Here is a 27,329-nt window from a genome sequence, read left to right as displayed (position 1 = left end):
TCATAGATTCATAGGTAAATTAATTTCTAAAACTTAATTGCAACGTAAAAATAGACTTTTCTAGTGTTTCTTATTATAATTAAGTTTAATATTTATACGTAAATTAACCGAAAGCGTTAAAAAATTTTGATTTTAATATCTGTTCTACAATAGAAATGTTGTTTGTTACTGTAGAAGCTTTATAAAATAATATATCTGTAATATTCGAGATATGTTTTATCCGAATGACAATCGCTTAAATGTTTCATAATAATATCAAATAACATCCTTATATCGCAATGCGCATAATGAAAAAATATAGAAAGTCAACCTCTTGAATTTATGCCTAACAGTTGATTGCCATGAAAATATTCTAACACGCGTTGCAAAATGGCATTGCGGAGGAAATAGTATCAATCATCGATGTTAATCAGTGATACAATAAGGTATACGATAAGCTCGCTTGATACAATTCTATAGAAATTGACTGAGTAAAATGAAATTTTATCGCCATTGTCCTATGTTATTTATCAGGCAATAAAAAATTAATTTCATTTCTGAAAATGCTGCCATTCAAAACTTCCGAGTATACCTATAAAGTTTTCCTTCGCTAAATGGATGTATTATTTTACATATTATTCTGTATTATGATAATGAAGATATGCATATCTAGTTATTCATTTTCTTTTCTTGCAAGGAAGTCATTACATGTTTCTTTTTGTTAGAAAGCATTGTAAGTAATCTTTTTGACATTTATAATTATCTGATACCCGGACTTTGTTATAACTTTTGAAAATTACTAGTTAATAAGGAACCTACACAAGATTCATGACATATACATACAATTAAAGAGATTCAAATCTAGAAATGGAGGCCGTTTAATTGGACTTTCCTACCACATTAACCTTTCACGAGAAATTTCCTTTAAATAAGACCAAATCTACTATAAAGATGGAACATCGTTGCATATAAACTAGATGAACTGTCACTAATTAAGACAAAATATTCTAAGCATAGCGGTAAAATAACCGGTCCCATGAATTAATTACACAGAATTTCTAAACGTTTAATCCTCAGCCAGGTGCATAAGTTTGATAAATATTTGGTAATAGATCACACACTAGAAACGTCTTAAAAAGCGTTAATTAAAGTTTGAAGATAAGATAAGCGTTTGTCCTAATTATTTAAACCATTAAAACCGAGAAGTATTGTATGCGTATCTGTTTCATTCAAATGAAAGATAGATAGAGTATTAGATCTGAAATTCGTTTCTCATTTGTAGAGATTTTAGTGAAATTTCATGAATAATTCTATAATTTTATGAATAAAAATGTATATTTTGATTACATTTATTTTGTGTTATGCATCCTACATATAATATGATGAAAAACGAACAATTTGACTTATTTTGAAGAATTTGAATGATTTTAAATTACGTCTCAACAAATACACCTACAAACTGAAATATCCAATATACTTTTATCATCTTTTACAATTTTCTAATAATTTAACGTATTAATATAGCGATTTAACACACTTTGATGCTGTTAAGTGATTAATGATTCAACATTCAAAACAAGTATCTTCTTCCTCAATTATCTATTAGCAGTTCATTAATAAAAATTAACGAAGAAATATTTTCAGGCTTAAATTACATGACAATCACGATGTTCCTTCTTCATATTCCAAGATAAGAAACTACAGTACCAATTAAAAAAATAAGTACACCGATAACAAACGAATCATAAAATATTTAATATTCGTTATCACTTATATTTCAATAGATATTAACCTTCGAACACATTTGCTAACAATAAATCTTTCTTCCCTCGTACAAACGGATGGGCCACGTGATTTTTTTCTTAACGTCTCCTACAAGTACAAACACGTAGAGAAATAATTATCGTGCGTTCTCTAGGAAGAAACCTCCATCAGTTTTATTAATCACCCACATCGTCTAGAACGTTTCATGGAAGACGATATCGAAATAAAATACCGTGACCAAAGCATATCCTCGATAATTATTAATTGTTGGAAAGCCAAGCAACTATCCATAAGGCTTCTTGCATGTAGTAAAAAGTGAAAGTAATTTTTCATTATGTTCCTCTTTTCATCCTTCACACGCGTTTTATTCGATGACACAACGATATAACTCGACATTGTACCCCAACGAAAATACAATCTCCTCTTTCGTTTTCTGCTTTTTTTCTTCGTTCTCTTCTTCTCATCCATCATTTTTACAGATACGTAGCTACATTGTTGCAAACACATTTCTGAAATACAACACCTCCTCCAAAAGGAATCTCGGCCTCGTTCGCCAGACGTTTCAGGGCTGAAGATAAGTTTTCCTGCGCGAGCGAGCTTAAGAGGTTTGCTTGGTAATCGACAGTGGAAACGGTTGTTGAACAATGAACGCCAGAATCGATACAGAATATCGTGGGCGAAGAATCACGGGCCACGTCAATGGCCGTTCAGCAGAATCGCATCTTCACGGTGTATTCTTCGGCAGTTTCTTGTGGTTTTGAACAACCCTCGAGAGAATTCGAGTTAGGCGTTTACGATACTTTATTTTTGTTTTATCTGTCTGTGGTACATACAGGATGGTCCCTGCAATGAAAATTGCTTTAATAACATTATAAATTCCGTTTACAAATTACAAAGGAAATTGGTACGAATTAATACTGTACACTGCACCGTGAAACGTGTTATTTTTAAGTTTTCTTTCTTATGATCTGTTTTAGGATATAGACTTTATAATTAACCGTGTGTTTTGTTGTTAAGCATACATTTTGGCAGTCTTAGCTATGCAAAATTGTCATTCGTGGTACAATTAAATTGGAGGAAAAAGCAGTGGATTATTTGAAGAAAAAGTTATTCAATGATATACTTCGTTTCTTTTTTTTTTTTTTTTTTTAAGGAATTGAATTTAGAAATTACGGAGTATATCCGCAATCTTGTCTGATATATTTATAAATATCGATGTTGGTCTGATTTACTGGTGGAGAAGTTTCGAACTTTTTAAGCTTATCGCTGTTGTTTTCTCTTGTTTTCTAAAATTAGTAACGATTGAGATTAATTAAAATAGAACATCATATAAAAATGATTTTTAGATTAATGTACATACGATGTTAATGAAATATGTATTAGGAATAAGAGTCTGTGAAATTATTTGTTTAAATACGCAAGACATTTCATTCGCCATAAATTCTTGAATATCTGCTAAAAATATGGAAAAATATTTAACAATGAAATCACGCGGGTTAGATGATGAAACACGTATAATAATATCAAAATTATCATTTTATGAAAATTTTTAAATGAGCAGCCATCTTATTCCTTCGAGTCGTATAATTTTGCTTCAGAGACTTTTCACATCTTCGTAAATGTCAAAAATATTCAAGATATTCACGAACAATGAAACACCTTGCATTTACCTAACGCTATACTTATTTAAAACAAAGACGTATCTATCACAGTGATTAAAATAAACACGAGTTTAATCAAATAACCAACGAATACGATTAAACTTTACGATGACCATTTCGAAAACGTTGAATTAACTAACTTAATTAAAAGGTAGAAAACTACCGTTCTTTTGCAAAATAAAAATGTTTCTATAAATTCTGAAGAAACGCTAGATTACGAAAGCACGCGACAGAAACTAATGCCCGATGTAAAGGAACAGGACGAAACAGCATACAATAATCTCCATTAAACGATGTGAATATATTATATTTTCGTAAGAAATTCGCAGAAATATGCATAGCGTATTAATCGTACGACATATGGTATAACGTGTGTACATATAATGACGTTAGATTACATTGTGTACTTAAGATAAATAATCCTTACACGATATAATGAACGATTCAAAAGAGTTTTCCGTGGTACTAGATTCGAATTGCACACGATGTGTATTACGACGCGTAACACGTGTCCGAGTCGAAACGGATTGGATCGAATCGAAACGAATTGAGTCGAATTGGAACTGATATTATTCAGAACTCATCCAAAACTCGGAACTCGAAATGACGACGAGACGGAAGCGCGTATTCGTAGCGGAGCCCGTTTCAGAAGATCCGTTCGTTTCGCGCCGTTTCGCCCGCTCTCTCGCCTAGTTCTCTTAGATCGATTAAATTTTCACCGTGTCCGTGCCTTTTCGTTCGTAGCCTTGCTTTTCTAAAATCCTCGGATAGATTAAATCGAGCTCACTCAGAGGGAATTCGTTTATTCCGAGAGAAAGGGAGCGGCCCTTCGAAAAGAAGGAAACGAAGGATGAAGAGGCTGAAGAGGAGAGAGAGAGGGAGAGAGAGAGAAATAGAGAGCGATAGACGCACGAGGTGAAAGTTTAACCAATTAATATCGATACACGATACTTTTCGCGTCTTGGTTCGCCGTCGTGCGAATAGATCGAAACTTAGCCAGATCAAGGAACACGTCCTCAGAATAGCTCGAGTAGTCAATTCGAGAGCCGCGGAGATTAGAGAGACAAAGAAAGCCGGGCTGAAACGTGCCACTCGTTCGTTTGCATGCCAAACGGGAAAGTTACCGCGAACAGGTAACCGCGAGGAATTAGATTGTTGAATAATTTGCTCCGGCTACTTTGATTTCGCTTCGCGCCAGTCGTGCTTCTCCTTCCGAGACTTTGCTGCTTTCCTGGCACCTTCCTCTTCCAGGATTTCATCCAAATCGCTCCGCCAACGCCTGATTTCTCTTTCTCCTCTTGTCCTTCTTCTTTTGCTCATTGTAATTCCTTCCCATTCGTCACACGTCTTTCCTATCCTTTCTTTAACTCCTTCCTCTTCTTACTTTCTGCCTTTTTTTTTTAAACGTTTTTCTTCTTTTACGTGTATGTATTTCTTATCTTTCTGTTTTTTCTTTTTTTTTTATTTTAGTTTGTCTGCTTCGTTCTTTTGGTTTTATTATTCGTTTCGCTGGTTTAACTTGAAACGCGGCTAAAACGTTTTCCGCTTCTCCTGCTCGCTTCGGATGGTATTCGCTCAGATGCTTCCTCGCCTCTTCTCCTTCTCCTTCTCCCCTGCGGTTCTACGTCCTGATTACATGATTATGCATTTGCCTCTCTCGGCCCAGGGATTGTTCTTCTTGTCGGGCGCGTGTATCAGTGGGTCAGTCTTCTCGTTCTCTTCCACGTATTCCCTCATCCTGGAAGCAAGCAGATCGTCTACTAGATCAAGTTTTCTTTTGATTCAGTTGTGTTCGTTCGGTTATATTTTCGACTATCGCTGAAGGTTGATAGGAAAGTTGAATATCTGGAGGAATCTCTTACGAGAACGTTGAGTGGTTCTAAGAATCGAAAAAACGAAATATTTATTAATGATTGAATATACAAAATTAAAAACGAAAGAGCGTAAAATAACGAAGAAATATCAACAATTTTCAACCTCTGATGGGATGGTTTCGAATAAAAAGGCAAATTATGTTGAAGTAAGCTAAAACACAGTTCGATACAGAAATTCTTACGAAGAAATAAGAAATTAAAAAGAATCGATTGGAAAAAGCTGCAGATAATTGTTTATACTAAAACGCGTTACAATGTATTATATATTTAATGATGATATTTCTAACATGTTTATGATTATCGATATAACTATCAATTACTTGTTGATTACGTACACGTTCAGTGATCAATGATATTCCCATATCACCATTACATAATTCTTACATTATCATTATGCAACAGTTACATTATCAATGCATATTGGTTACGACTCTAGATTGTATATCAATTTTAATAAATTTCGTTACGAATTATATCCTGAAAAATTACTAGTTTTGTAATTTCAATTTTAAAAGAAATTTCAATCAAAAGATTACATAAAACATTAAGTCGAATATCTCATTCGAAATATATTTGATCTAATAAGTATTTAAAATGTGTCCGATATTTTCAGGAAAGAACAAAATCCAAAAGAATTTCCAGGTGCCTGAGGAGACACGTTGACGAGATATAATACAGGATCGTTGTAAACGTAACAAGGTTGCAAGCGATGCAAGGAAAAGTGCAGCGAGGAACGAATAGTTGGTCGTTTCGCCGAGAAGGCTCGGTGAAAGGGACTCGCGGCCAGTCTGGCCGATTTTGCGTTCAAGGAGAATTCTGTGTTCCGAAGGTTCGCGACTGCTCAATCGCGATCGACCAATTTTTCCGATTTTCTCGCTAAATACCTCTAGATAAAGCAACTTCGACAAATTCTAGTTCAATTCGCGCAACTATACTTTATGACGTTGGCCTAATCAATTCCCCTTAAAATAATAAGAATCAGAGAAACATTAAGCCTTTGCAAAAAAGCTAAAAAGTATCGTAGTAGGTAGGTATCTAGAAATTGTAGTCTAGAATAATCTAAACTGATTTTTATAGGTGCGTTACAAATATTGGTTTAGGAATTATTTATTGCAAATTATTTTTTAATTTTGTCTTTATTCAGAATTTATCTATCGCAAAGATATCTTAGAAATTTTTCTTAACTTTCTGATAATGTCTTTTGCAATAGTTTCAGATTTCTTGATTAAAACGAATTTATAGCACTTTCTATTGCGCTCTGTTGTTTGCACTGATCTCCAGATATTCAACGTTATCTTGAATCTATCTGATCGCAAAGAATAAGTTGAAAGGATATGGCACAAATTCTTCAGCTATGTCGTTGAATAAAGCAGGTCGTCCTATGTCTGGATGCAATCGCAACTATAATTCCAGCACGATTTTTTCAAGTTGATGAGCTACAGGGGGAAAGATTTGAATTATGTATCTGGTATCGAGATACAGTAGGGATTATGTAATGGTAATGGAACTATTTTAGTTGAATAGGCAGGACATTGTATAGGATTTTATCTGAATTATGAAAAAATTCATTCTAGAACTAGGTATCATTCTTTGAAAAAAATATCCAAAAGTATCGCACGTGTTCTAAAACACAGCAATAATATAATTGATTAACGGTAGTAAATAATTTTTGTACACATAGTAGTTTCTACTTTAATTTACTTTAACTCTGTGGTATACTTATTACTATTTTTAGTATTATATGTGGTATGCTGTGTATGTTAAAACATTCAAGCAAAGCTGTTAATGAATCGGTTGTATTAGTCGGTAGTATCAGTAAATCAGTAATAGTTATAATAATAAGAATCTGCTGTTCCAGTTAACCCACAGCTTAGAGGAAAATGCGAGAAAATTATAAGCTTTCACTTATCGCTCTTTATTAGAAACGAATGTGGGTTAATGACCTGTTACTACTTACACGAGTAACTTTTCAATGCTTGTTTTAGAAAACTATTTTATGTTAAAATATTATAATCGTATTATTCAAGATTATTTAAAAATTGTCCAATTATATTAAACTTTATCAATTGCTTCCTAAGATAGGTAAATGAAATGAATGAATTATTATTATTTTCTATTTATTAAGATCTAAATATCTTACCAAGCACACCATTCTATTACACTTAAAGGACCCGTTCATTATGATAGAAAATAATTTCTACAACTTTCACAACATAGTTTCTAGACTTCCACATGCATCCAAACCCTATAATATAGACTATATTATCAACTTCAGAGTATCAAGTTTGGAGACATTAAATTCTATGTAAAAGCTCGTTTAACTCTCAGGCAGCAAAGACTGGGTCAATACTGACTCATATAGATATTTCATGTTTATTAGATACTTTCTATATTACATTTACGTATTCTGTTCTATTAAACTGTTAGGTTGAGTAATACATTCATTCACGTTTCCTTAAAAGAACGTCGAACGTTATTCGTATAAAATCTACCTAATTAAAGAGTAACTTTTTCATTCTATTTCTTTATTTCATACCTTTTATTTAAAATACGTTCCTTTTCACATTCTTTAAATAGTTTTTATATTTTCCGAAATTAGACTAGTATTAATAATTTATTTAATTTTCAGCCTCATAGCCTAGGAAATGTAAACTTGGTTTACATAGTCTTCTACTCAACACACATACCCGTACAATTATTCACTCTTTCTCATCCTTCCATAACTCCATTCATATCATTTATTCACCTAACTTTATTCAGATGACTCTATTTCAAACGCTTACTCCTTATTCTAGCCTCTGCTACTCGCTTTGGAACTATCCTAATCCCTCCATTTATCCTCTACTTCATTGCATCTACTTTTCTTTTCTCCCGCCCTCGTCCTTTTCCTTCCTCATTCCAACAATGCTGTTCCACCATTTCACCACGCGTTACTCCCTTCTATCGTATAGAACTTTTTCCACGCTTAAATTTACTGTTTGCACACCTGTACAGTTCTCTACTAAGTGTTTTATCGTTCCTATATTCCTCCTGTATACCCTACACAGTCTATTCTGCTCCTTCCTCCAATACCTATTTCCTTCTTCCATATTTTCACATCTTGCTCTCATCATAAGGTTCTAGCTTCCCCTTGTACCAACTTCCATAAAGTGGGATGCTCACCACCGTATAAATACCTGTACACTATATGATACCTAGAGTTTCTTATTTTACTGTACTGCGACTGTCTTTGGTTCAATATCTCTCAGCAAAAAAAAAAAAGAATAAACGCTTGTTTATAATGTATCTTACAATAGCAAATAGCAAATTAGAATTCGAAACAATTAGAGTGTTAATTTCTTTTTGAAGTTTATTATTTTCTCAAGCAATCAGAACTTCATATATGGACAAAAATGCTGGGTGTTAAATCCAGGCCCTTAGTGTCGACTACATTGCCCACGTAAATTTCCTATCGTAAGTCACTGTATGTAACTCTAACAACGACTATGATATACAATATAAGTATTCCTACTAGATAAAGCTAATACACGATACAAAACCAACTTTTCCTATGTACCACAAGAGCAAAGTTTCACAAGCATAATGCTTCGCGAAAGTATCCGGAATGTTTGCGATAGAAAAGTTTTACGAACACAGTCAGCTTTCTATACCGTACATTAACTTTTTACTAAATACATGTTAGTAGCAAGTACCTTGTAATTTCTACATCAATTTTCAGACTGGTTTCAAATTTCACGAATAAAATCATGACAGTCGTATCTCGCTACAATACAAATGAAATTTGTGAAGACGTTTTATGTAATACACATAATACAGTGGCTACAAATAGTACTAGCACACCACCTTGTTTATTATAGGAATTATATACTGATTAATTAGGTCCAAGTATATTAAATTTCTATAAAAAATTCCTAGGACCTCATGAAAAATCATTTTATTAGAAACTAAGGATACGTGTAAAGACTTTTTGTATATATCATATGTACGTAAAAATTTGCTATGCTAAGCGTTAGAATAGTTTTATGTAGTTGGCACGGAAAATACTGTTCCTTCCAAGGAATTTCAAAGCGCGCGAAGGGAAAAAGCGCAGCACGTTTGAAAGAGGAGAATGTCCGGCGTTAAGTGCAAGACGGTGAGCGAGAGATTAGCTCGATCGGTAAGAGAGGAAGAAAAAAATGGGAGGTACCTTTCACTCGGGCACTCTCCGAGTAGCAGACCGCGGAAACTTTTTGCTTTCGCGTACGATTCCCCTCGAAAACCGCAACGAGCAACGTCGTTGCTCGAATGCGGTTCCGCGTTCGTTCCGCAACGCTGTGCAACTTCCCATATGTTATCGAACACTGAACGTGTGTCTCATTAGGTGCGCGTCGCCATTCTAACCTCTAGACCTCAGAGCAATATTGGACTAATTGTGTGCGTCCACTCAAACGAACCAAGATTGATATATAAACAAGATTATCCTTCTTTACATATTTGTCGATTTGCTTAAGATCTTTTTAATTAAAATAGCTGTCTATGTTATTGTACTAGAGTGTAACATATCCGACTGATGATGTAATATGGTTTTTTCGATTCTTTACTTTACGATCGTTAATATTACATACATCGTAGAAGTTACGCGTCAGCAGCCATTTAGGTAAAAATTTATTGTCATTAAAAAGAATCATTGGCAAATTTTAAACGCATAAAGAAATAAAGAATATTTTCTACTAGCTGCTGCTACTGGCAAGGCAAAGATATAACACAAGATTGTGGGTATTGTGCAATAGGTGGTAGACTACGGATTTTGATGTATTTATAGGGAATTTGAGGATGCAAAGGTACACAGAATGCACATAATACGGATATTGTATAGAACACGCTGCGCTTAAGCCCCGTTCTTCGCAACTGTGTCCATAAAGATGTAAATTTGCATAAATATCTGCTAGTAGTAAATATAAAAGCAGAATGAATTTATAATACAGTCCAGTATGTATCCATTCAGTTGTAACATACACGTAAAACGTTCTCTCTCTTTAATAAAATTTTTCCTATCCGAGGTAGTCTCCATCAACTAACATAATATAAGAATCAGAAGATCAACAAAGATGGATCTACATATCACATTTTCTACTATGGTTTTCACATTTTTTTTACATCCTCGTTCATGACGTGGGACTATCCGAAAATTACGCCTTTCTGTCATATTAGGGAAGATAGTTAACATGTAAAACTCCTACAATTTTGATACAATTAATTCGTTCGTATGAACCAGCTGGTAAGTACGCACAATGCGAGCGTCTAAAAGTGATCAATCCACGAATATGCGATTAACAGATACTGCACGTCCAAGGAGATCCTGTCCCAACGTGTAATATGGGAACGTCGGTGTAATTTAACCTTGACTGTCGATTACTAGCAGCATGTTGCGGCACGCCGCGCCACGCCACATCGATTACGTCGTCATCTGCACTATTCTACACGTCTCGCGTTTCTCGATTCGTCTAGGAAGCGGCTTCTATGATCACTTTGTCCGAACGATTTTTATACGACACTGCGACGATTGTTTCGTCCGAGTCGGTTCAACTTGAGTCGATCAATACTGCGTTGTTCGATTTGTTTTTTTAACCACCGTCTGAGTTGCTACTTTATCACAATATAATCTCAAGTATCATGAACAACCCAGAAGTTACCATAAACTACTACATGGAAAAGGCAAATAAATAGAAAAACTGTATTTTTTTTTTAAAGCAAATGAAAATTATATGAACAGCTTTTATTCTCGATGATAGAAGAAGTAAATATACGGTTCTTCTAAATGTAAGCAATCGAGAATTTCTTACATATTTACAAAGAGTTCGGTAATTATGAGAAGAGTAACTCTACGTGAAAGTAAGTCAAAAATATAGAATAATTTTCGTTGATTATACCAAACTTTATTTTTCCAAGAAAAGTCAATGTAAAAGTGTTTCATCACAAAATCTTAAAACAAATAGATTTGATACCTTGTCTTTTGAATAATTACAGAATTGTTAATTACCTCTTTATGATGATATTGTTTTATTTCTAAAACTAATTGCATTTGTTTTGAAAACTTATAAATGTTTATAATTTGGAACGGATAACTATACATGTAAGACAGCACTAATAGGTATTAATTCAGCGTCGAGATAAAGAAACACGATAGTTCGAGAAGTAACTAATTAAGAAAAGTCTTAGGATCAGATGACAGTAATCTATGAACGAAGGATTCTAGACGTTTGATATTAAACTATAAAGTATTAATATGTTACAAGAATGAATTTCCAAAATGAAGAGAATTCATTAAGGATTAAGTACTCATAGCAGCTGAAGGATTCTGAATTCATTACACCAGAATTACTAATATTGATTTGACCTAATATCCTAGTATAATGTAAAATAATATTAAAAATAGTATTCGTCGATAATCGCCTACCTTTTTCGTGCAAATTTGGAATTCTAAGACTAATTAACGCAGAAAATGACAAATCAACGCATGGAATAATATTCAAAATTCCTTTCTCATCTCAGCTTAATTTTATACAGATAACATTTTCCATTCTAATATTATAAATTCGTCACAATACAAATATTCTTTCCACACAAGCACTATAACTTATTTATCCAATTTACTTTCCATTTTTCATTAGATATATATCACTAACTTTCAACCTGTTGATCGTTAAATCAATTTTCCTGGCTCCTAACGACTCGACAGATACGCCCAAGTAATCTGACAAAAGCAAGTTGACGAACAACAACAAAAATTATAAAATAATTAGAAAGAGCATTCATATTCTCGTTAGTTTCAATGATAATGTCGATACGAAAGATTCCAAGTTTTTGTGTTTACTATTTTCTGCTGCAAAAGTCTTCATAATCGTTTTCTTAACCACTCAAGTTCTTTTGATTAATTATCAAAATCAGCGAAATACCAACAAAATTGTCCGTCTCGTCCATCTTCTAAAGTTTTTCGAGGTCTTTGGAATACGCCATATGAATTTTAAGAAGGAAACAGTTTTTACATGGAAGCAAGCATGAATTCGAATAAACGAATATGTGCAAGAATGTGAAAGAAGCTCGATAAAAAGATTCATAGTATCTAAAAGAACTTGTTATAAATACTATGACATATTAAAATAATAGTAAATTTAACAAATATGATTAAAACGATTACAATACCATGTTAATAATTTCTTATTATAACTATGGTAATTTTTCTTAAATAGTATGAATAATCATTATTTTCCTTTTGTACTACGAATGTTCTTTTTAAATATTGAAGACAAACGAGAAAAAGAATTGAAAGAAAGAGGATTTCGAATCAATTACAAAGCCACTAAGAATATATGTATTGTAAAACGTATTGTATTGTATATAATTAGTAGATTTTCAAACGTCTAAACTGAATTTTACAAGATCAGAAAATAAAAATGATTTGCTCCTCACAATCTTCATCACACTGTTTATGTATTACACGATGTATGTATGTATTATGAATACCTTCGTAGCTAAAAATAACTTCGAAAGAAATGCTAAGTATAACACAAAATCACTTGGGTCATTTGAATGGAACATTGTTTATTGGCTGCTGTTCTAGATTAAGCAGTCTTAAATTAAAAATAATTTAAGACATACAGTTTCCTTAAATATCGTGTCACGTCATCAGATATCATATGTTTACTAAATTTGACTGTGATACAGCCATTTGAAGTACAACTAATCTTCCAAACTATATTATAAAATTCATATAAAACGCAAATAGGAATGTGGTTTTGATTATTAAAACTATTCCATTAATATCGTGTGCAATTTTTAGAAAATCCTCATACGATTCACGATTCACTTTTCCCAGTGTAAAATGTTTCTGTATCTTTTAGTACATTATTTATTTAAAGAGTTAGGTATGTTTGCTAAATTGTAGCCTGGAGAATGGTACGAAGATGTTACTCTGCGCGTCTTCTATAAAAATGTTGTCTAAATCCTGAACCCTTTTTAACTTCGTCTATGCAACCTATCAAAAAATAATGAATCGTTTCACAGGACATTCTTTCTATGATACCCAGAAGATAAAAAAAAAAAAAAAAAAATACAAAATGAACTATTCAGCCTAGAAAATTCGGCATAATAAGTAAACAAGGAATCGTCAAATACATAAAAAAGTCGTTGAAAAAACGGAACAATCCATCGGGCAAATTGAACGAAAAAATCGGACCTATTACTCGAACAACGATAAAAAGAAATGAGGTGAAACAGGACAGCTACTTATACTGACCAATCAATTTTTATGATAACAAAGATAGATAGGAAACAACATCATGCGTTAATCAGTGTATCAAACGAAAGAAGAAGCAAAATGAAAAGACGCAAATGAAATTTCAAGAACAATTGACGAATATAGGATGAGATAGATGGGGTTGTTGGACGCGTAACACGAAACTTTCCATGGACCATCCTCGTCGTATCATTGTCTACTAAATAAGGTGAAACAATAGAACCGTAAAAAGGAAGCGGAAATAAGAAAAAATTGAAGAAACAACCGACGAAGGTGGGGCGAAAAAGAGGGGTTAATGGACTTACGCGACAATACTCTTCGAAAGGGGCCACCGTTCCATATCAGCTTGGTACTTCATGTTCTCGATCTGCTTCTTCAATGCGTCCTTGTCCATGTTAGCTAGTACACTGGGATCCATGGTTATAGCCGCGCCTCCCTTTTGCCAGATAAGAACCGAATAGCGCTTGCGCCTCTACGAAAAATCAATAGAACCGACTATGTATGGGGACTCCTGTTATTGGAACACCAAACCTACGTCACACACTGGCAACAGGAAATTCGATTCTGCGAGGAAAAGTGCACGAACTTTTCCCTCGTTGCGACCTCCGCGAGATGACAATGGATCTTGTTCTGTTCCTCGTACACACGTGATATTCGAGCCGTGCGTAATACGGACCGAAGCGTTATATAGTTATTTACCCATTATTTCACTAATCGTTACCTTATAGATCGTTATAGCGAAGACACTTGATACTTTGATGACGCAGGATTCAAGGACATGATCTTGGATTTCTTGAAACTGCGTAAAAAATGGTCTGTCATAGATTTGGATAATTGGTACAACGTCGCTTATAAAAGAGAAGATGGTTTTCTTCAAATAGATTTATGTTTTTATGTGTCTTGCTCTAGGTAAAGGGATGCTATCGCTACAGTTGGGGAATTATAAATTATTCAATAATTACTTTTTACTGAGTATTTACAGAATGTCCCATAAAGAGTGGTACAATAAATAGCAGGGCGATATTATATCTAAAAACGAATAAAATGTGTAGGATAAAATATTTTAATATGACGCTTCGTTAGAATTATAGACTCGATTAACTATAAGGTTTGCAAGAATAAGAATTTGAAATATTAAATCTTCGCGAATTATGATCTTTCAATTACTAATACTTGCAAAAACCTTATATGAATAATAATTTTTTTTTTCAATACTTATTCTTCCATTCGTTGATGAGCTGTTTTTAAGTACTTTCAATCAAGAACCCTTTGACGCTTCCAACGGAAGCAACGAAGCTTGAATCTTAACGAGGAACACATGGAACAAGCACAATGCGCGTACCCATAATAAATTTCTAATGCTCTCTTCTCTTTTTACGGTTTGCACACTTATTCTTTCCTACCGGTAATGACCATTAAGCAGAGAAAAACCATAAATGAATTAAATTTAAACGTTCGAACAATAAAGTAAAAATACGGTAATAACGAGATGATAGTTTATTGTTAAGTACGTAGTTATTTGTTTAATATCCCTCCTCCTGGAAATATTTATTGCATTACGCAAAAATTAATTCTGATATTTCTTTACCTTCAAAAATATTAATACGAACTATAATACCGTCAGATTTGAAAAACAAACACTGAATGGAACAGCCTGTTCATGAAAAAGTCGATTCGTTGCTTTACTTACACACAGATCAAGATTATTGTATAGTGTATCGTAATTATCGAATTCATGGATACATTCCACATAAAATAACTACTATGGCTTCGTTCTTCAACATTTTATAATTTGCCCTTTCAAGTTTAAATTGTCTACGTTACCTTAAGTCTTATATTATCCTAAATGTTAAAATACTCTATTTTCCTTTTCATATACTATGTACAAAGTATCCGAAAAGGTCGGGACAAAACTTATTAACATATATAGTATAATTAATGAGATCAAGTAGATAAAGGAAGACCCTATAAACTTACGTCCGAAAATGCTTTATCGAAGAGTTATAAGCGTTCAAAAATTTGTATTAATTATTTGAACAACTACAGTAAATGAAGAATCAAAATTTCCTGCTTCTGCAGAGATGCAGAATCCCAACTGTCGAACTAATAATTGTTGAACCTTTTCGAATATTCCTGCTGTTGTAGAAATATGGAATACTAAATGCATTCAATGCATGCTAATTGCGATTCTGTATAACGAGTCTTAAGAGTAATCTCCCAAAAATCTTTGAACACTTGTAACCCTTTGATAAAGCATTTTCGTTTATATGAACCTTTTTATTTTGTCCTAATCTTTTCAGGCATGTAATGTAACAATTACTTTTAGTAAAAATCATTGTTTCATGGTTCTTGGAAGATTCCTGTAATATTCCTTTTTGAAAGAGAAACAAGATCACTAAATAAATTCATTGTTTTATTCTAAATAATGTTAGACGCAAATGTATGAACACTACAATGTACGACGATAATTCCATTTGTGTTTCTGTTGATTGTACGAACTGTACTGGCTATGTACTTTATTTGTCATAAAATCTTCCAAGAAATTACTTTCACAATGTCAAGCCAGAACATGCTCGCAAACAGGCTTGAAATTGTTAAAAGACATTTAAGTCCATCGTATGCATGTTCACATAACGTTGTACAAGTAGAAATAACACAATTTCCTGATTATATTTAAATGAATTTACTCGGAAGAGAAACTAACTCAAAATATACAAAATTTATTTATTTGCGAACAAAATTAAGTTTTCAAACCGCTATTAATCAAAAGTAAAATCGCAATAATGTCACCTTTAATAGAAATTTAGCCGATCATATATACTAGAGCTATCTCATTTTGGCACAACTTCTTGAAGTTTCAAAAATAAAACAAAGTACTACATTGATTCTAGAATTTACGATATTTCGAGTTTCAGCATCTTAATAGTTACTAAAACTACATATATCTAAAATATGAGCTGTTACCCTAACACGTCTTCATATTTTTACGGAAAAATTATTCACAAATAATATACATGTGTATTAACTACAACTCATTCCTAAATTAGAAAGATCGAATTAAACAATATTGATGAATGGATAATTATATTTCATATTATAAAAAGTTACCATAATCAAAAATAAAAACTTCTACTGCTCAAGGCTACTCCTCCCCGCACGCTAAAAATAATCTCCATTTTAGCGATCCTATCATACGACTTGATTTTTGTAACATCTATACTATAAATATCGGTGCGAGTGTCTCTATTGCTATTTATCTCCTTCCATATTTTAAGTTACGATAATAATCATAGTTTACATATCATTCTACTTTTCTATTTAATGTGAAATACCCTGCATATAATTGCTAATTACTATCACATAAACAGTAACCATTGAACGCAGCAAATACCATTCTACATTTTTTATATTTACAACTTATTTTTTCATGCAGAATCAGTTTTTTACTGGTATTCTACTTATTTAGTAATTTATATTACCATGCATATGCATTATGCATGCATATGCATGTACGTATATGAACTAGCAATCAAAATTTCAAAATCGATTCTCTCCAGTAAAAAGTCTGATACAAGAAACAAGTTTCGCACGTGTTTCTTTATACTTCATAGAAATCTTTTATGTTATAGAATTTATATCTCTTTAAACAAATCCAAACTATACATATAGTGCGTACTCGAAAATATGGTAGTACTATCGAGCAGAGATAATAAATTGGAAATAAAAAACACAATTTTTAAAAATATCTAAGATTTCGTTTTCGAGAAAATCAATTTTGAAAATGTATCGAGTAGAGTATATGTCTAGATAATGACTTGTTGAACCATTTAGATTGATGAAACATTTTGTCTTATTCAATATTTTTGTTAGCTTACGTTGATAAGATAATAGATTGTAAAGAAAGAATGTAAACCAAGATTCATCACGTCATTACTTACGAGTTAAACGCACGTATAGTTGCTACGTTTTCAAAATCTCCAAGTCAGTCTCCTTGAAAACGAAGCTTTACATACAAAAATTTTATTCTTCTTATGCTTTTTATTCTTTTCTATGGAGAATCACATCCTGCTTTTCGTGGGACATCCTGTATAAACTACACAGTAATCCATTTAAAATATGTTGCATGCACCATATCCAATTTTAAGTGCAGGAAACAAACATTCAATGTTCCTCCAACATAAACGATCGTACAGTTTAAGACTTTCCCCAGAATCGTGATTTTCATCTTTATAATACAATATTACACATTTTATCTAGTTTGACATATTATTTGATTAGCGATCAGTAATCAAACATGTTATTTCCAACGAATGAAGCCTTTATCAGGCGTAAAATTTACAGACGTTTGCGGTCTACGACTAATATAATGTATCAACGGAGAAAAACTTCGCAGCTCGAGAGAACAAAATCTGCTACAACCATTTGCCTCGACGTTCACTTCAGTCTCGAGAAATGTCTCTTAAAATGCAAGGCACGTATGTATAGCCAACCTACGCTAAAACTAAGAGCAATGGTATCTGAAAAATCAGCACCGCAAAATGCAGTGGAAACTTTTCGGGCACCATTTTGAAATAGTTTGGCGCATCCGCACCAACGTAATTAATACAGATGGATGTAAATATGAACAAATGCCGAGCGAAAATTCGGCGAAATAATTATTATCGGCGTATCTAGATTCGTTGTTTCGAAATGGTCCGCTCGCAGAATCGAATCGGTGTTTTCTCTTGACGATATTTTCGACAGGTATTCTCGATACTGGCACTTACCCAGTGAACAGAATTTCGGTGAAGAGAAGAAGTGACGTGCCACAGGAAGTCCGTCCGATAGTCGTGGTCGAATATTAGAGAGTAGCACTCACCTTGTCGGAGGTCGGAGAAGTTCTGAGATGCGCTGACTCTTGGCAGGTTTCTCGATTCGCTTACGGAAGCCTCGACAAAACTCGCCAATCTAATTTGCTGGTAATTTACGTGCCGATATTTTCAATCATTGTTGTCATAAGAATATTCCTCGACGAATGTTCCGTCCGCTTATAATCCGTAATGAATAAACTGACCGTGTTAACCTTTCTGCCGACCTGGATGGATCTTGATTCCGTTACAGGCCTCCTATGGTACCGATGAAAGTAAGCTTTCTGTGAAAAAGAAATAATGTTCATTGTTTCTAGAAGTACAATATATCGTTATTATATGTGGATATTCATAAGGATATAATATCGATAGTGGGAAATATTGTAATTTCTGATTAAAGTACGTTTGATGGTATAAAATAAAGTTTTGAAAAAAAAAGAAAAAAACAGAATTTAATCTATTAAAAGAATGTAAGCCGATATGAAATTATATTCTTGATAACATTGAAGATTTAGAGGAAATTTAATTTAAATTTTCATTTCTGTTTTAAATAAATATATATTTTAAAGGATAAAACGAAAAGATAAGACGATATTAGGTATGTAATTGTCATTGTTTACTGATGATATTAATTCAATTAGAGAGCAGTAAGTTTCGTGAAGTCCCGTTCTAAACGTAAGAAAGTTCATACCCTGGGGATCTCTAATCTGTTGCTTACATATTATATGTATATGCAGATCGTTATGTACGTAATGGTATATAAGGATTACGATGTTTTCGTTGTTATCAGTGAATTTATTATGGCTCTTTTTACAATTCTGCAAGAACAATAAAGAAATGGCATAATTTATATGTTAAAAACATGTTTCTCAAACAAAATTTGTCTATAAAATTGATGGGTAAAATTTAATACGAAAATTGAAAGATCACGTTTTTGAAAGATTTCCGAAAATTGATAATATCTTGTTGTACTTTTTGATTTTGTTTATAATGATATAATTGGACAATAATTAGTAATAGTTAATAATGTGTAACAGAGATTTAACAACTTATAAACAATATATAGCAATCCTCAAATGAGTCTACATAAAATCAGAAGAACAATATTATTTCATTTTGAACACTTTACAAAAATTAACAGCATGGATTCTCATTTGTATTGCAATTAGTCCTAGTATTAACATATCTGCTACTTACTGTTAATCATTGCTGCATAGTGCAAGCTTCTTATTATATTTGCTAACAAGATTGGCAAAATCTACTTGTAAGGTATACTAGATTAAAATGTTGGGTCATATTGTTTACTTAATTTTTTCCATTTAATGTTTCCTAATAAAAACAAATATACAATTGGATTTGTAAAATATTAAATAATATATATATGTAAAAATTTGATATTAGAAATATACAAATTGATTTTAGGCAAATTTTTGATTATTTATTGAAATTAATTAATCAAAACAAGCAATACAACACCATTATACAACATTAGAATTTCGATACACAATAAATTAAAGTTAATATGAACAATGTATTAAAAATTCTAATATTATTATAATTGAATTCTTAGTTCATTGAATTTCTCAGGAATTACTTACGATATCGTATATTTTTAAGTATTTACATTTTAACAAGTAGATCACTTGAGATTTAAATGAATACATTTGTTGACTTCTAACTGAATTTCACGGATAAACGAAAACCGATTAATTCTAAAGGGAGAATTTCATTGGTGAATTACAGGGATTGATTTATTGACTGATGGTCGAGATTTATTACATAAAATTTGTATCGGTAGTTCAACATTGTAAGCAATGAAAAGAATAATCTATTTATTTCATTATTACGCTTGAACAAATGATAATAGATATGTAACTAATTTATAATTAATATTTATTATAATTAATTTAATTACATGTGGACCAAAGATTCCCAATTTTTTTAGGCACAGTATCATTTTTATCGGAAATAAAGTATATATATTACATACATACATTTACAAGAATTCAAAATCAATCTAACAGATATTAATTTCTTTCTAATTATGGGATCATTAAACAGGTTAAGAAACAGCAGTTATGTATATGTTGTTGTATCGTCAAATTCGTTTAATTATTAACTTCACTTTCTGATATCTTTATTTTCTTTAGTCAAAGAATAATAATAAAATAGATACTAATATACTTATGTTTATCACAAGGAAAACTTTTAAATACCAGTGTATGATGTTTAATCACTAAAATTCAAATTTCACAATTTGACATATTGCGCCATATACGTATTCTACTGAAGCAGGAAATTTAAATCCTATAAATGAATCAAATATTTTACAATATTCAATAAAATGTAATAAAATAAATAGATATAAGGGAAAAAATTGAAATAAAAATAGAAAAGATTAATAGTAAAAATTCATATAATATATGTATTTTTTTGTATGCATACTTTTTGTTAATATTTGTAAAAAAGTCAAGCGAAAATTGTATAATAAAAAAAACAACATATAGCAAATAAATGATAAATCATATTATCAATTAATTAATAATTCCAACATTTTTTATTGGAAGAAAATTTACTTTTTTAAATAAAAATATAAAAATGTTGATGTAATAATGTAATTATGATAATCTCACTTGTAAATTAATTTTAGATAAATGTATAGAAATTTGTAAGTTTATTATTAACAATGTAATTTTTTATCTTTTTATTAATCTTTGTAAAAAGAATTCATGTTTATCTTAAATTAACAGTTGATTCTATTCGAAATATTTTAACACTATATATTTAGTGAAGGTACTGCCATTTATGCCTGAAACTTAAAGTTCTAAGTAGAAGCGAATATCAATAATTTATTACACCTTCATATATGCATTTAGTTAAAGTAACGTATTTAGTTAAAGTAACATATTAATGATTAAAATTCAAAACTAGTTAAATTTAATAGACAATATTATACTTCCTAACCTGTATAACCTTAATTTATTCTTCTTTACGTAGGATACATTCTGAAAAGAAATAATCAAATATCTTTCAAAATGAATAAATACTTGGATCTTGCAAAAACAGGTACCAGTTATGCCAAACATATGAATCGTTTAAGTAATCGAATATTTGGTGAAGTAACAAGAATAACTAATAAGAAATCGATGAAAGTAGTGGCATTATTTAGTGAAAAACCGATAAATAAACGACCAGAAATTGTTGATTATTATCCACGGCATGTTGAAACTGATTTATTAATGAAACATCTTAGGAGTTATGGATTATACAGAGATGAACATGAAGATTTTAAGGAAGAGTATGAACGTTTGAGAGAACTTCGTGGCAAAAAGAAATGGGTTCCTCCACCATTTAGGAAGTAATAAGTTATTTGATTTGTTTAAATTCAGTGTATTAAATCAAACTGTATTTTTATAATATGTATTTCATATAATACATGTGCTTACTTAAATACCAAATGTTATGTATAAATAATAATGTAAAGATACCAAAATACAAAATGAAAAAATAGGTATAATTTTTTAGAATATACAACAATAATATTAGAATAAGAAACAGCTTCGAAATTAAGTGGTAATAACAATTCAAAATCATCTGTTTCTATTTGATCCTTATTTTGTTGTATTGTAACTTTATCAAATTGTTGAATGTTGCACAATAATGATTTATTCATAGCACCATTCAAATTTCCTACAATTTGATTCTTATTTTGAGAACTTCCAATTTCTTTATATTTATAAATATTACTACTTGGTTCTTTTGCTACATCTAGATAAGACATTTTATAGTAGCCATCGGAGGAAGATGCATTTTTATGGTTCAAATTATTGGAAATAGATTGATATAACTTATTCCAAAAATAAGATTTGTTCATACTTTCTATAGGTACCGTTTGATACTTTATTGCTGTCTCAGTTTTATTATGTAAATGTATTTTTGTATTACCTGGCCAATAACTTATTCGTGAACCTAATTGTAAAAGATCTGAATGATTCCATAAACTATCATGTACATTAGTGTTTTCTTTAAATGTACACTGTTTTTCATTTAATTTGGTGTTATTTTCCCATTCTTCTGTGTCCTTGTTATTAAAAACTAAATCATCCATCCATGCCCTAATCGCAAAAATTATACATTATAATTCAGTTTCAAATATGTGTCAAATTTTTATTTCTCTAATCTAAAATTTTATGAAAATTGTTGGTAAGTTTATTTTTGAACTTATACCTGAATGCACCGACATCGATATATGTTGGAAGATCTCCACATTCTAAAGAAAAGTTTGTCCAAGATGCAATTCCAACTAGTGCTATTTCATGTTTTTGATTCTCACATACAACTGGAGAACCAGGATTACCAGCACAAGCTCTCATTTCATCCTTAAACTCAACCATTGTACAAAATACATTTGTGTAAGTTGTATTTGTTTTTATCATATATGTACACATTTTCCAGGAATTAAGAATTACTTCATAATATAGAACTGGCTTAGCTAGAACTTTTGAAGATGGTGCAACATAACTTTGCCATCCAAATATCAAACATAGTTTGTAATCATCATCATATTTGACAGGCACAACCTTAGGTAGGATTATTTTATTATGGCACATGTCAAATGACTTAGTAAGTTTTAAAAGAGCTATGTTACGATCTCGATCAGGAAGAACAGAATAAGCTTCATATGTGGGATATATATATGTAGCTTTTACAGGTAATGTCTGTTTAGAGTCAGTTCCATTTAGTCCAGTTGCAAATAAAGTAATGGACTGTATTAATAAAATTAAGATATGACTATATATATGTCCTTTTTTTAGCGTTAGGTACAAAAAGTATCATACATTTCTCTTGTCTTGCACACATTGCGCTGCGGTTAAAACCCAATCTGGTGATAGAAGTACTCCACCACATGGTGCTACTGTTTGAAACTGTATCAACCAGGGAAACTGACCATCTTGAGCTCTTTTACCTTTTAACAGTATACCTTTATATTCTTTCAAATTTATAAAGATCAGAAAAAATGAAATGTAAAATGACATATTCATTAAAATGAAATAAAAAATATATGTATTTGAAATATATCTTATTTTTATGTAGCTATCTTCAAGTTAATATTATGATAACTTAAATTAAATATCCATGATTTTTACTGAATGTAAAATTGTTTATTTAATTATAAGGTAAGTATATTAACATAATAATTATGGCAATCATAGGGCACTATTTATATTATTTATAGATCAGGTATAAAAAGATGATATTAAAATTGTTAATAAAAAAAGCTAGCTTCAGAAAATATTATTACATAATATTATTCTACTTGTATTTTCTAAGTCACTTTATCTTTTTTATATGTTGCCATTAATTTTTCTATTGTGAATTAAAAGTGTTTCACTCATGAATTATAGTAATAACAATAACAATAATAATGATGATAATAATTTTTTGAAATAGTTTATAGTTCTTCTTTCACGTCATTTTCTTTGTTTTCAACTTTTTCAACTTGCATCTTCTTTTTCTTTTTCTTTTTCTTTTTAACTTCACCACTAGTATCACCTTTTTCTTTCAGACAAGAATCATCATCATCCTTTAATACTTTTTCTGAACACAAATACCTAATAGGATGAAAATCATATTATGTAATGGAATTAAACTCAATAAATAAAATCTAAATATAAAATATAACTAATAATAATAAATTAGTACCTAGTTAATGGAACTTTTCCTTGATAGTTATGATACCAGTCTTCAATATCAGACTCATGATTTTCAATCAAATCTTCACATTGTGATTTTAAAGTAGTAATTTCAACAGATGGTTTATCCCATAATTCATATGGGATTCCTAGATCAACTTTGACACCCTTGTGCCTATGTAAATATAATATAATTATTTCTAATGGTACTTTAAGTTCGAACTCCTTGTTTTTAAATTATAGCTTACGCAAGTCCATGAAGTGTTTTAAATGTTTGACTCATTCCCTTGGCAAATCGTGTACTATCTGTACGTTCCTTGTGAATATTATATTCTAATATACGTTCACACAGATCTTCCATACTTTCTACTAAACGTAATTCTCTAAACATAATAAAACCAATGTAAACTAGAATTCACGAACACATAGAATATTACGTTTTTAAAAATATATTTCATATTTACGATTTTTTGTATTCCTTTTTCCTCTTGGGTGAAACATCATCAACAGAATATCCAATTTCAAGTACATCGTGCGTTTTACCGGTTTCATCTAATTTAGCTTCTAATTCGATAGCCACAACTTTGCAAACTATAACAAAACAGTGATATGTGTTGCTTTCTCTGTACATTTATAAAAATTTATCAATGTACATTGCACGTATGTATATATGTAGTTACCTTCGCATTTATTTGCATATTTAACACCTTGTTCCTCTTCCGGACCACCAATTACAAGATACGAAAATAATAAATGTGTCAAAAATATTTGCGTCAGAATGTACATTATAACAATTGTAAGTTCACAAAACTATAATAATCATTTAGAGGAACTGTATGATTATGGAATGATTCGAATTATTCATTCACATCTATGGTACTTCTAGCTCTATTTCCTCATATCTATATTTCCTTTTATCAACATTGTATCAAATCATTGTATCTACAATTTTTATATGACGTAGATGAAAGGACCGGGAATAACGATCGCATTTACAATTATGGAAGCTTGGATATCGTAAACATTTTAAAATTATTATTCAGTAGTTTCTTAAGGGCTTTTTCACATAAGTTGGTGCCCATGGAGTAGTGAGCCATTTTATAAGACAAAGTGTGCAAAAAATTAAAGATGTCTAAATATTAAGATGCAAAGATAGCTTTTATTTAGAAAAAAACAAGTAGCTCAAAATGTTTATTATTTAAAATATATAAAAATATTGATTTGAAAAATTTCTCTCTCTTTTCTCTACTCTTATAGAAATCTTTGATATCTTTGAGATTTTCTTCCTAAATCTTCGTTCAATCATAAATCAAGTTTTAAATATCTACTATCCAGATCTATTATCTGAAGAATGATACAAATTTTCAAATAATGTTATCTTTCAAGTTCTAACTTCCTCCTAGCTATATTAGCCGCATCTAATACTTGAACAATATCTATATATGTTTCGTGTTATGGATGTATTGAGTATTTTAAATTTTCTAATCTACATATCTATAATCATTAAACATAACGCCAACAAAGCCAAGTTCAACTTATATATTTTTGAGAGCAGTACCAACAGTATACACTTCTGTATTACCAGATATTACATTTCATCAAAAGAAAAAAGTTTTATTAGCAGTTAATTTCCGGCAACGAGTGTTTAATAAAATGGCGGTGAAAACAAACTAATGTTTTGTTGAATGTATACAAAAATTTCATTGATACGGAAAATTTAATTAATTTATTTGTAATATTATATATCATACATTAATAACAATAAAGAAATTGTGTTGAATATTCTCAGTATATCATAAAACAGCAAAACAGGATTTTTCATTGACTAAATTAATTTAATTTTGGAATTTTGTATATTTATAACTTATAAATTCTTAGTAACTTATTATTTATACAATATTTGCAATATTTATACGATGACTGCAAAAATATATCAACCAGATCAAGAATTAGAGACGAAGGTTAAAAAAGGTTAGGATTCTGTATACTTCTATCACCGAATACATTTAGATTATCATTAATCTTATTTTTTAACATTTTAGCAACTGAACGTATATCTGAAAACATGCATATAGTTGCAAATGAACCATCGCTTGCATTTTATAGACTTCAGGAACATGTAAGGAAGGCATTGCCTCCTATGGTGGATAAACGAGTAGAAGTGCTTACACTTCAACAGCAACTTTTAGGCAGATGTTATGATGTAGAGTATGCTGTAAGCGCTATTAAGACAATGCATGGTGCTGGGAAGAGTTTTGAGAACACTTTAGAATTTATCAAGAATGCTATATTTTTCAAACAACAATTAAAGTATGAAGAACAACGTAGGCACAAGAAAGATGGAAATAGAGATTCTGTATACAAAAGACTATCTGCACACATTCCTACCTTAGATCATTTACCAGACGAAATATCTGATGTTGTAAGAGAAACTGCCAATAGGGTAGAGTCTATGATGAATCATGCCAGATATTCTACCGAGGTTCAAAAAACAAATTGAACTACACAACTGACAATTTAATGTATTAAAATATAATATTGTCAAGAGATATAAATGTGGATATTGTAAATAATTGAGTTTAACTATAGACGAATAACTTGTTTATAGTTAAAAGATTATGTAAAAAAATGTATAATGAAAGTGAAATAAATTATTGTTCTTATGTTCTGAGGAGCTTAATATTTCAATGTTTCTTTCTATATTCACAGTCTAATTCTATGTTACTAAAGCTGTTCGAGACTTATGAAAATATATATACAAAGATATATATAAGGAAATATAATAAATTTCAACGATATTTACATACTTATATTTACATATTCTCGCTCTTTTTGAAAACTTCTGACGGAAACGCTTATTGAAATGACTTTCCTCTTCGCACTATTCTATTATTCGTTGACTCTACGCGGGAAAATAATTCTGCGCACTCAGGTGCGCAGTACCGTTGTGACTTTCTGGTACTTTTCCATGTAGCAGCTACTACAAATCTTTCTGATTGGTCATGATTCTTGAAAATTAAATAAAGTTGAATAAATTAAAAATCAAAGGAAGTTAAATAAATAATATTTTTCTTCTTTAATCAGCAATGTATGTATAAGAAATATTAGAAATGTAATACAATGTATAAATTTGTTTTTCTTTTTACAATAAGAATTAAATATAATTTAAATATCGACTGAAAGCATCGATAATTATCGATTAGTATCGAAGTATGTAATCTGGTTTGAAAGCTATT

General features: G+C 31.0%; 5 protein-coding genes and 1 long non-coding RNA gene across 7 annotated transcripts; 3 read left to right on the top strand and 3 right to left on the bottom strand.

The window, feature by feature from the left end:
* Window positions 1–2,870: 2,870 nt before the first annotated feature.
* Window positions 2,871–18,664, bottom strand: Ggamma30a (guanine nucleotide-binding protein subunit gamma-e). 2 transcript variants are annotated; one of them, XM_072014474.1, is made up of 3 exons: window positions 18,412–18,664; window positions 13,859–14,025; window positions 2,871–5,142 (listed from the first exon to the last, which is right to left on the bottom strand). In XM_072014474.1, exons 2-3 carry the CDS (start codon window positions 13,969–13,971, stop codon window positions 5,037–5,039), a joined length of 219 nt encoding a protein of 72 aa, XP_071870575.1. In that variant the 5' UTR covers window positions 13,972–14,025; window positions 18,412–18,664; the 3' UTR covers window positions 2,871–5,036. The 2 variants fall into 2 exon arrangements, with proteins under 2 accessions (XP_071870575.1, XP_071870574.1); XM_072014473.1 differs by having other exon boundaries at window positions 18,320–18,657.
* Window positions 9,579–10,241, top strand: LOC139993019 (uncharacterized). Its single transcript, XR_011801268.1, has 2 exons — window positions 9,579–9,914; window positions 9,992–10,241. It is a non-coding gene; the product is annotated as an uncharacterized lncRNA (long non-coding RNA).
* A 2,510-nt stretch (window positions 18,665–21,174) lies between the features above and the next one.
* Window positions 21,175–21,910, top strand: Mrps33 (mitochondrial ribosomal protein S33). The gene is made up of 2 exons (XM_072014472.1): window positions 21,175–21,281; window positions 21,398–21,910. The coding sequence occupies exon 2, from the start codon at window positions 21,436–21,438 to the stop codon at window positions 21,760–21,762; it is 327 nt and encodes a 108-aa protein (XP_071870573.1). The 5' UTR covers window positions 21,175–21,281; window positions 21,398–21,435; the 3' UTR covers window positions 21,763–21,910.
* LOC139993064 (uncharacterized) lies at window positions 21,550–23,226 on the bottom strand. Its single transcript, XM_072014469.1, has 2 exons — window positions 22,628–23,226; window positions 21,550–22,515 (listed from the first exon to the last, which is right to left on the bottom strand). Exons 1-2 carry the CDS (start codon window positions 23,008–23,010, stop codon window positions 21,861–21,863), a joined length of 1,038 nt encoding a protein of 345 aa, XP_071870570.1. The 5' UTR covers window positions 23,011–23,226; the 3' UTR covers window positions 21,550–21,860.
* A 467-nt stretch (window positions 23,227–23,693) lies between these two features.
* On the bottom strand, window positions 23,694–25,003 carry Cnpyb (FGF signaling regulator protein canopy b). Its single transcript, XM_072014468.1, has 5 exons — window positions 24,774–25,003; window positions 24,558–24,684; window positions 24,342–24,476; window positions 24,104–24,268; window positions 23,694–24,012 (listed from the first exon to the last, which is right to left on the bottom strand). Exons 1-5 carry the CDS (start codon window positions 24,877–24,879, stop codon window positions 23,853–23,855), a joined length of 693 nt encoding a protein of 230 aa, XP_071870569.1. The 5' UTR covers window positions 24,880–25,003; the 3' UTR covers window positions 23,694–23,852.
* Window positions 25,004–25,618: 615 nt separating this feature from the next.
* On the top strand, window positions 25,619–26,756 carry LOC139993065 (BLOC-1-related complex subunit 8 homolog). The gene is made up of 2 exons (XM_072014471.1): window positions 25,619–26,064; window positions 26,136–26,756. The coding sequence occupies exons 1-2, from the start codon at window positions 26,010–26,012 to the stop codon at window positions 26,591–26,593; spliced, it is 513 nt and encodes a 170-aa protein (XP_071870572.1). The 5' UTR covers window positions 25,619–26,009; the 3' UTR covers window positions 26,594–26,756.
* Window positions 26,757–27,329: the final 573 nt, after the last annotated feature.

The sequence above is a fragment of the Bombus fervidus genome, chromosome 12 (genome assembly GCF_041682495.2).
Source record: "Bombus fervidus isolate BK054 chromosome 12, iyBomFerv1, whole genome shotgun sequence".
In the NCBI taxonomy this organism is placed as follows: Eukaryota; Metazoa; Arthropoda; class Insecta; order Hymenoptera; family Apidae; genus Bombus; species Bombus fervidus.
This window is presented reverse-complemented; position numbering and strand designations above follow the sequence as displayed.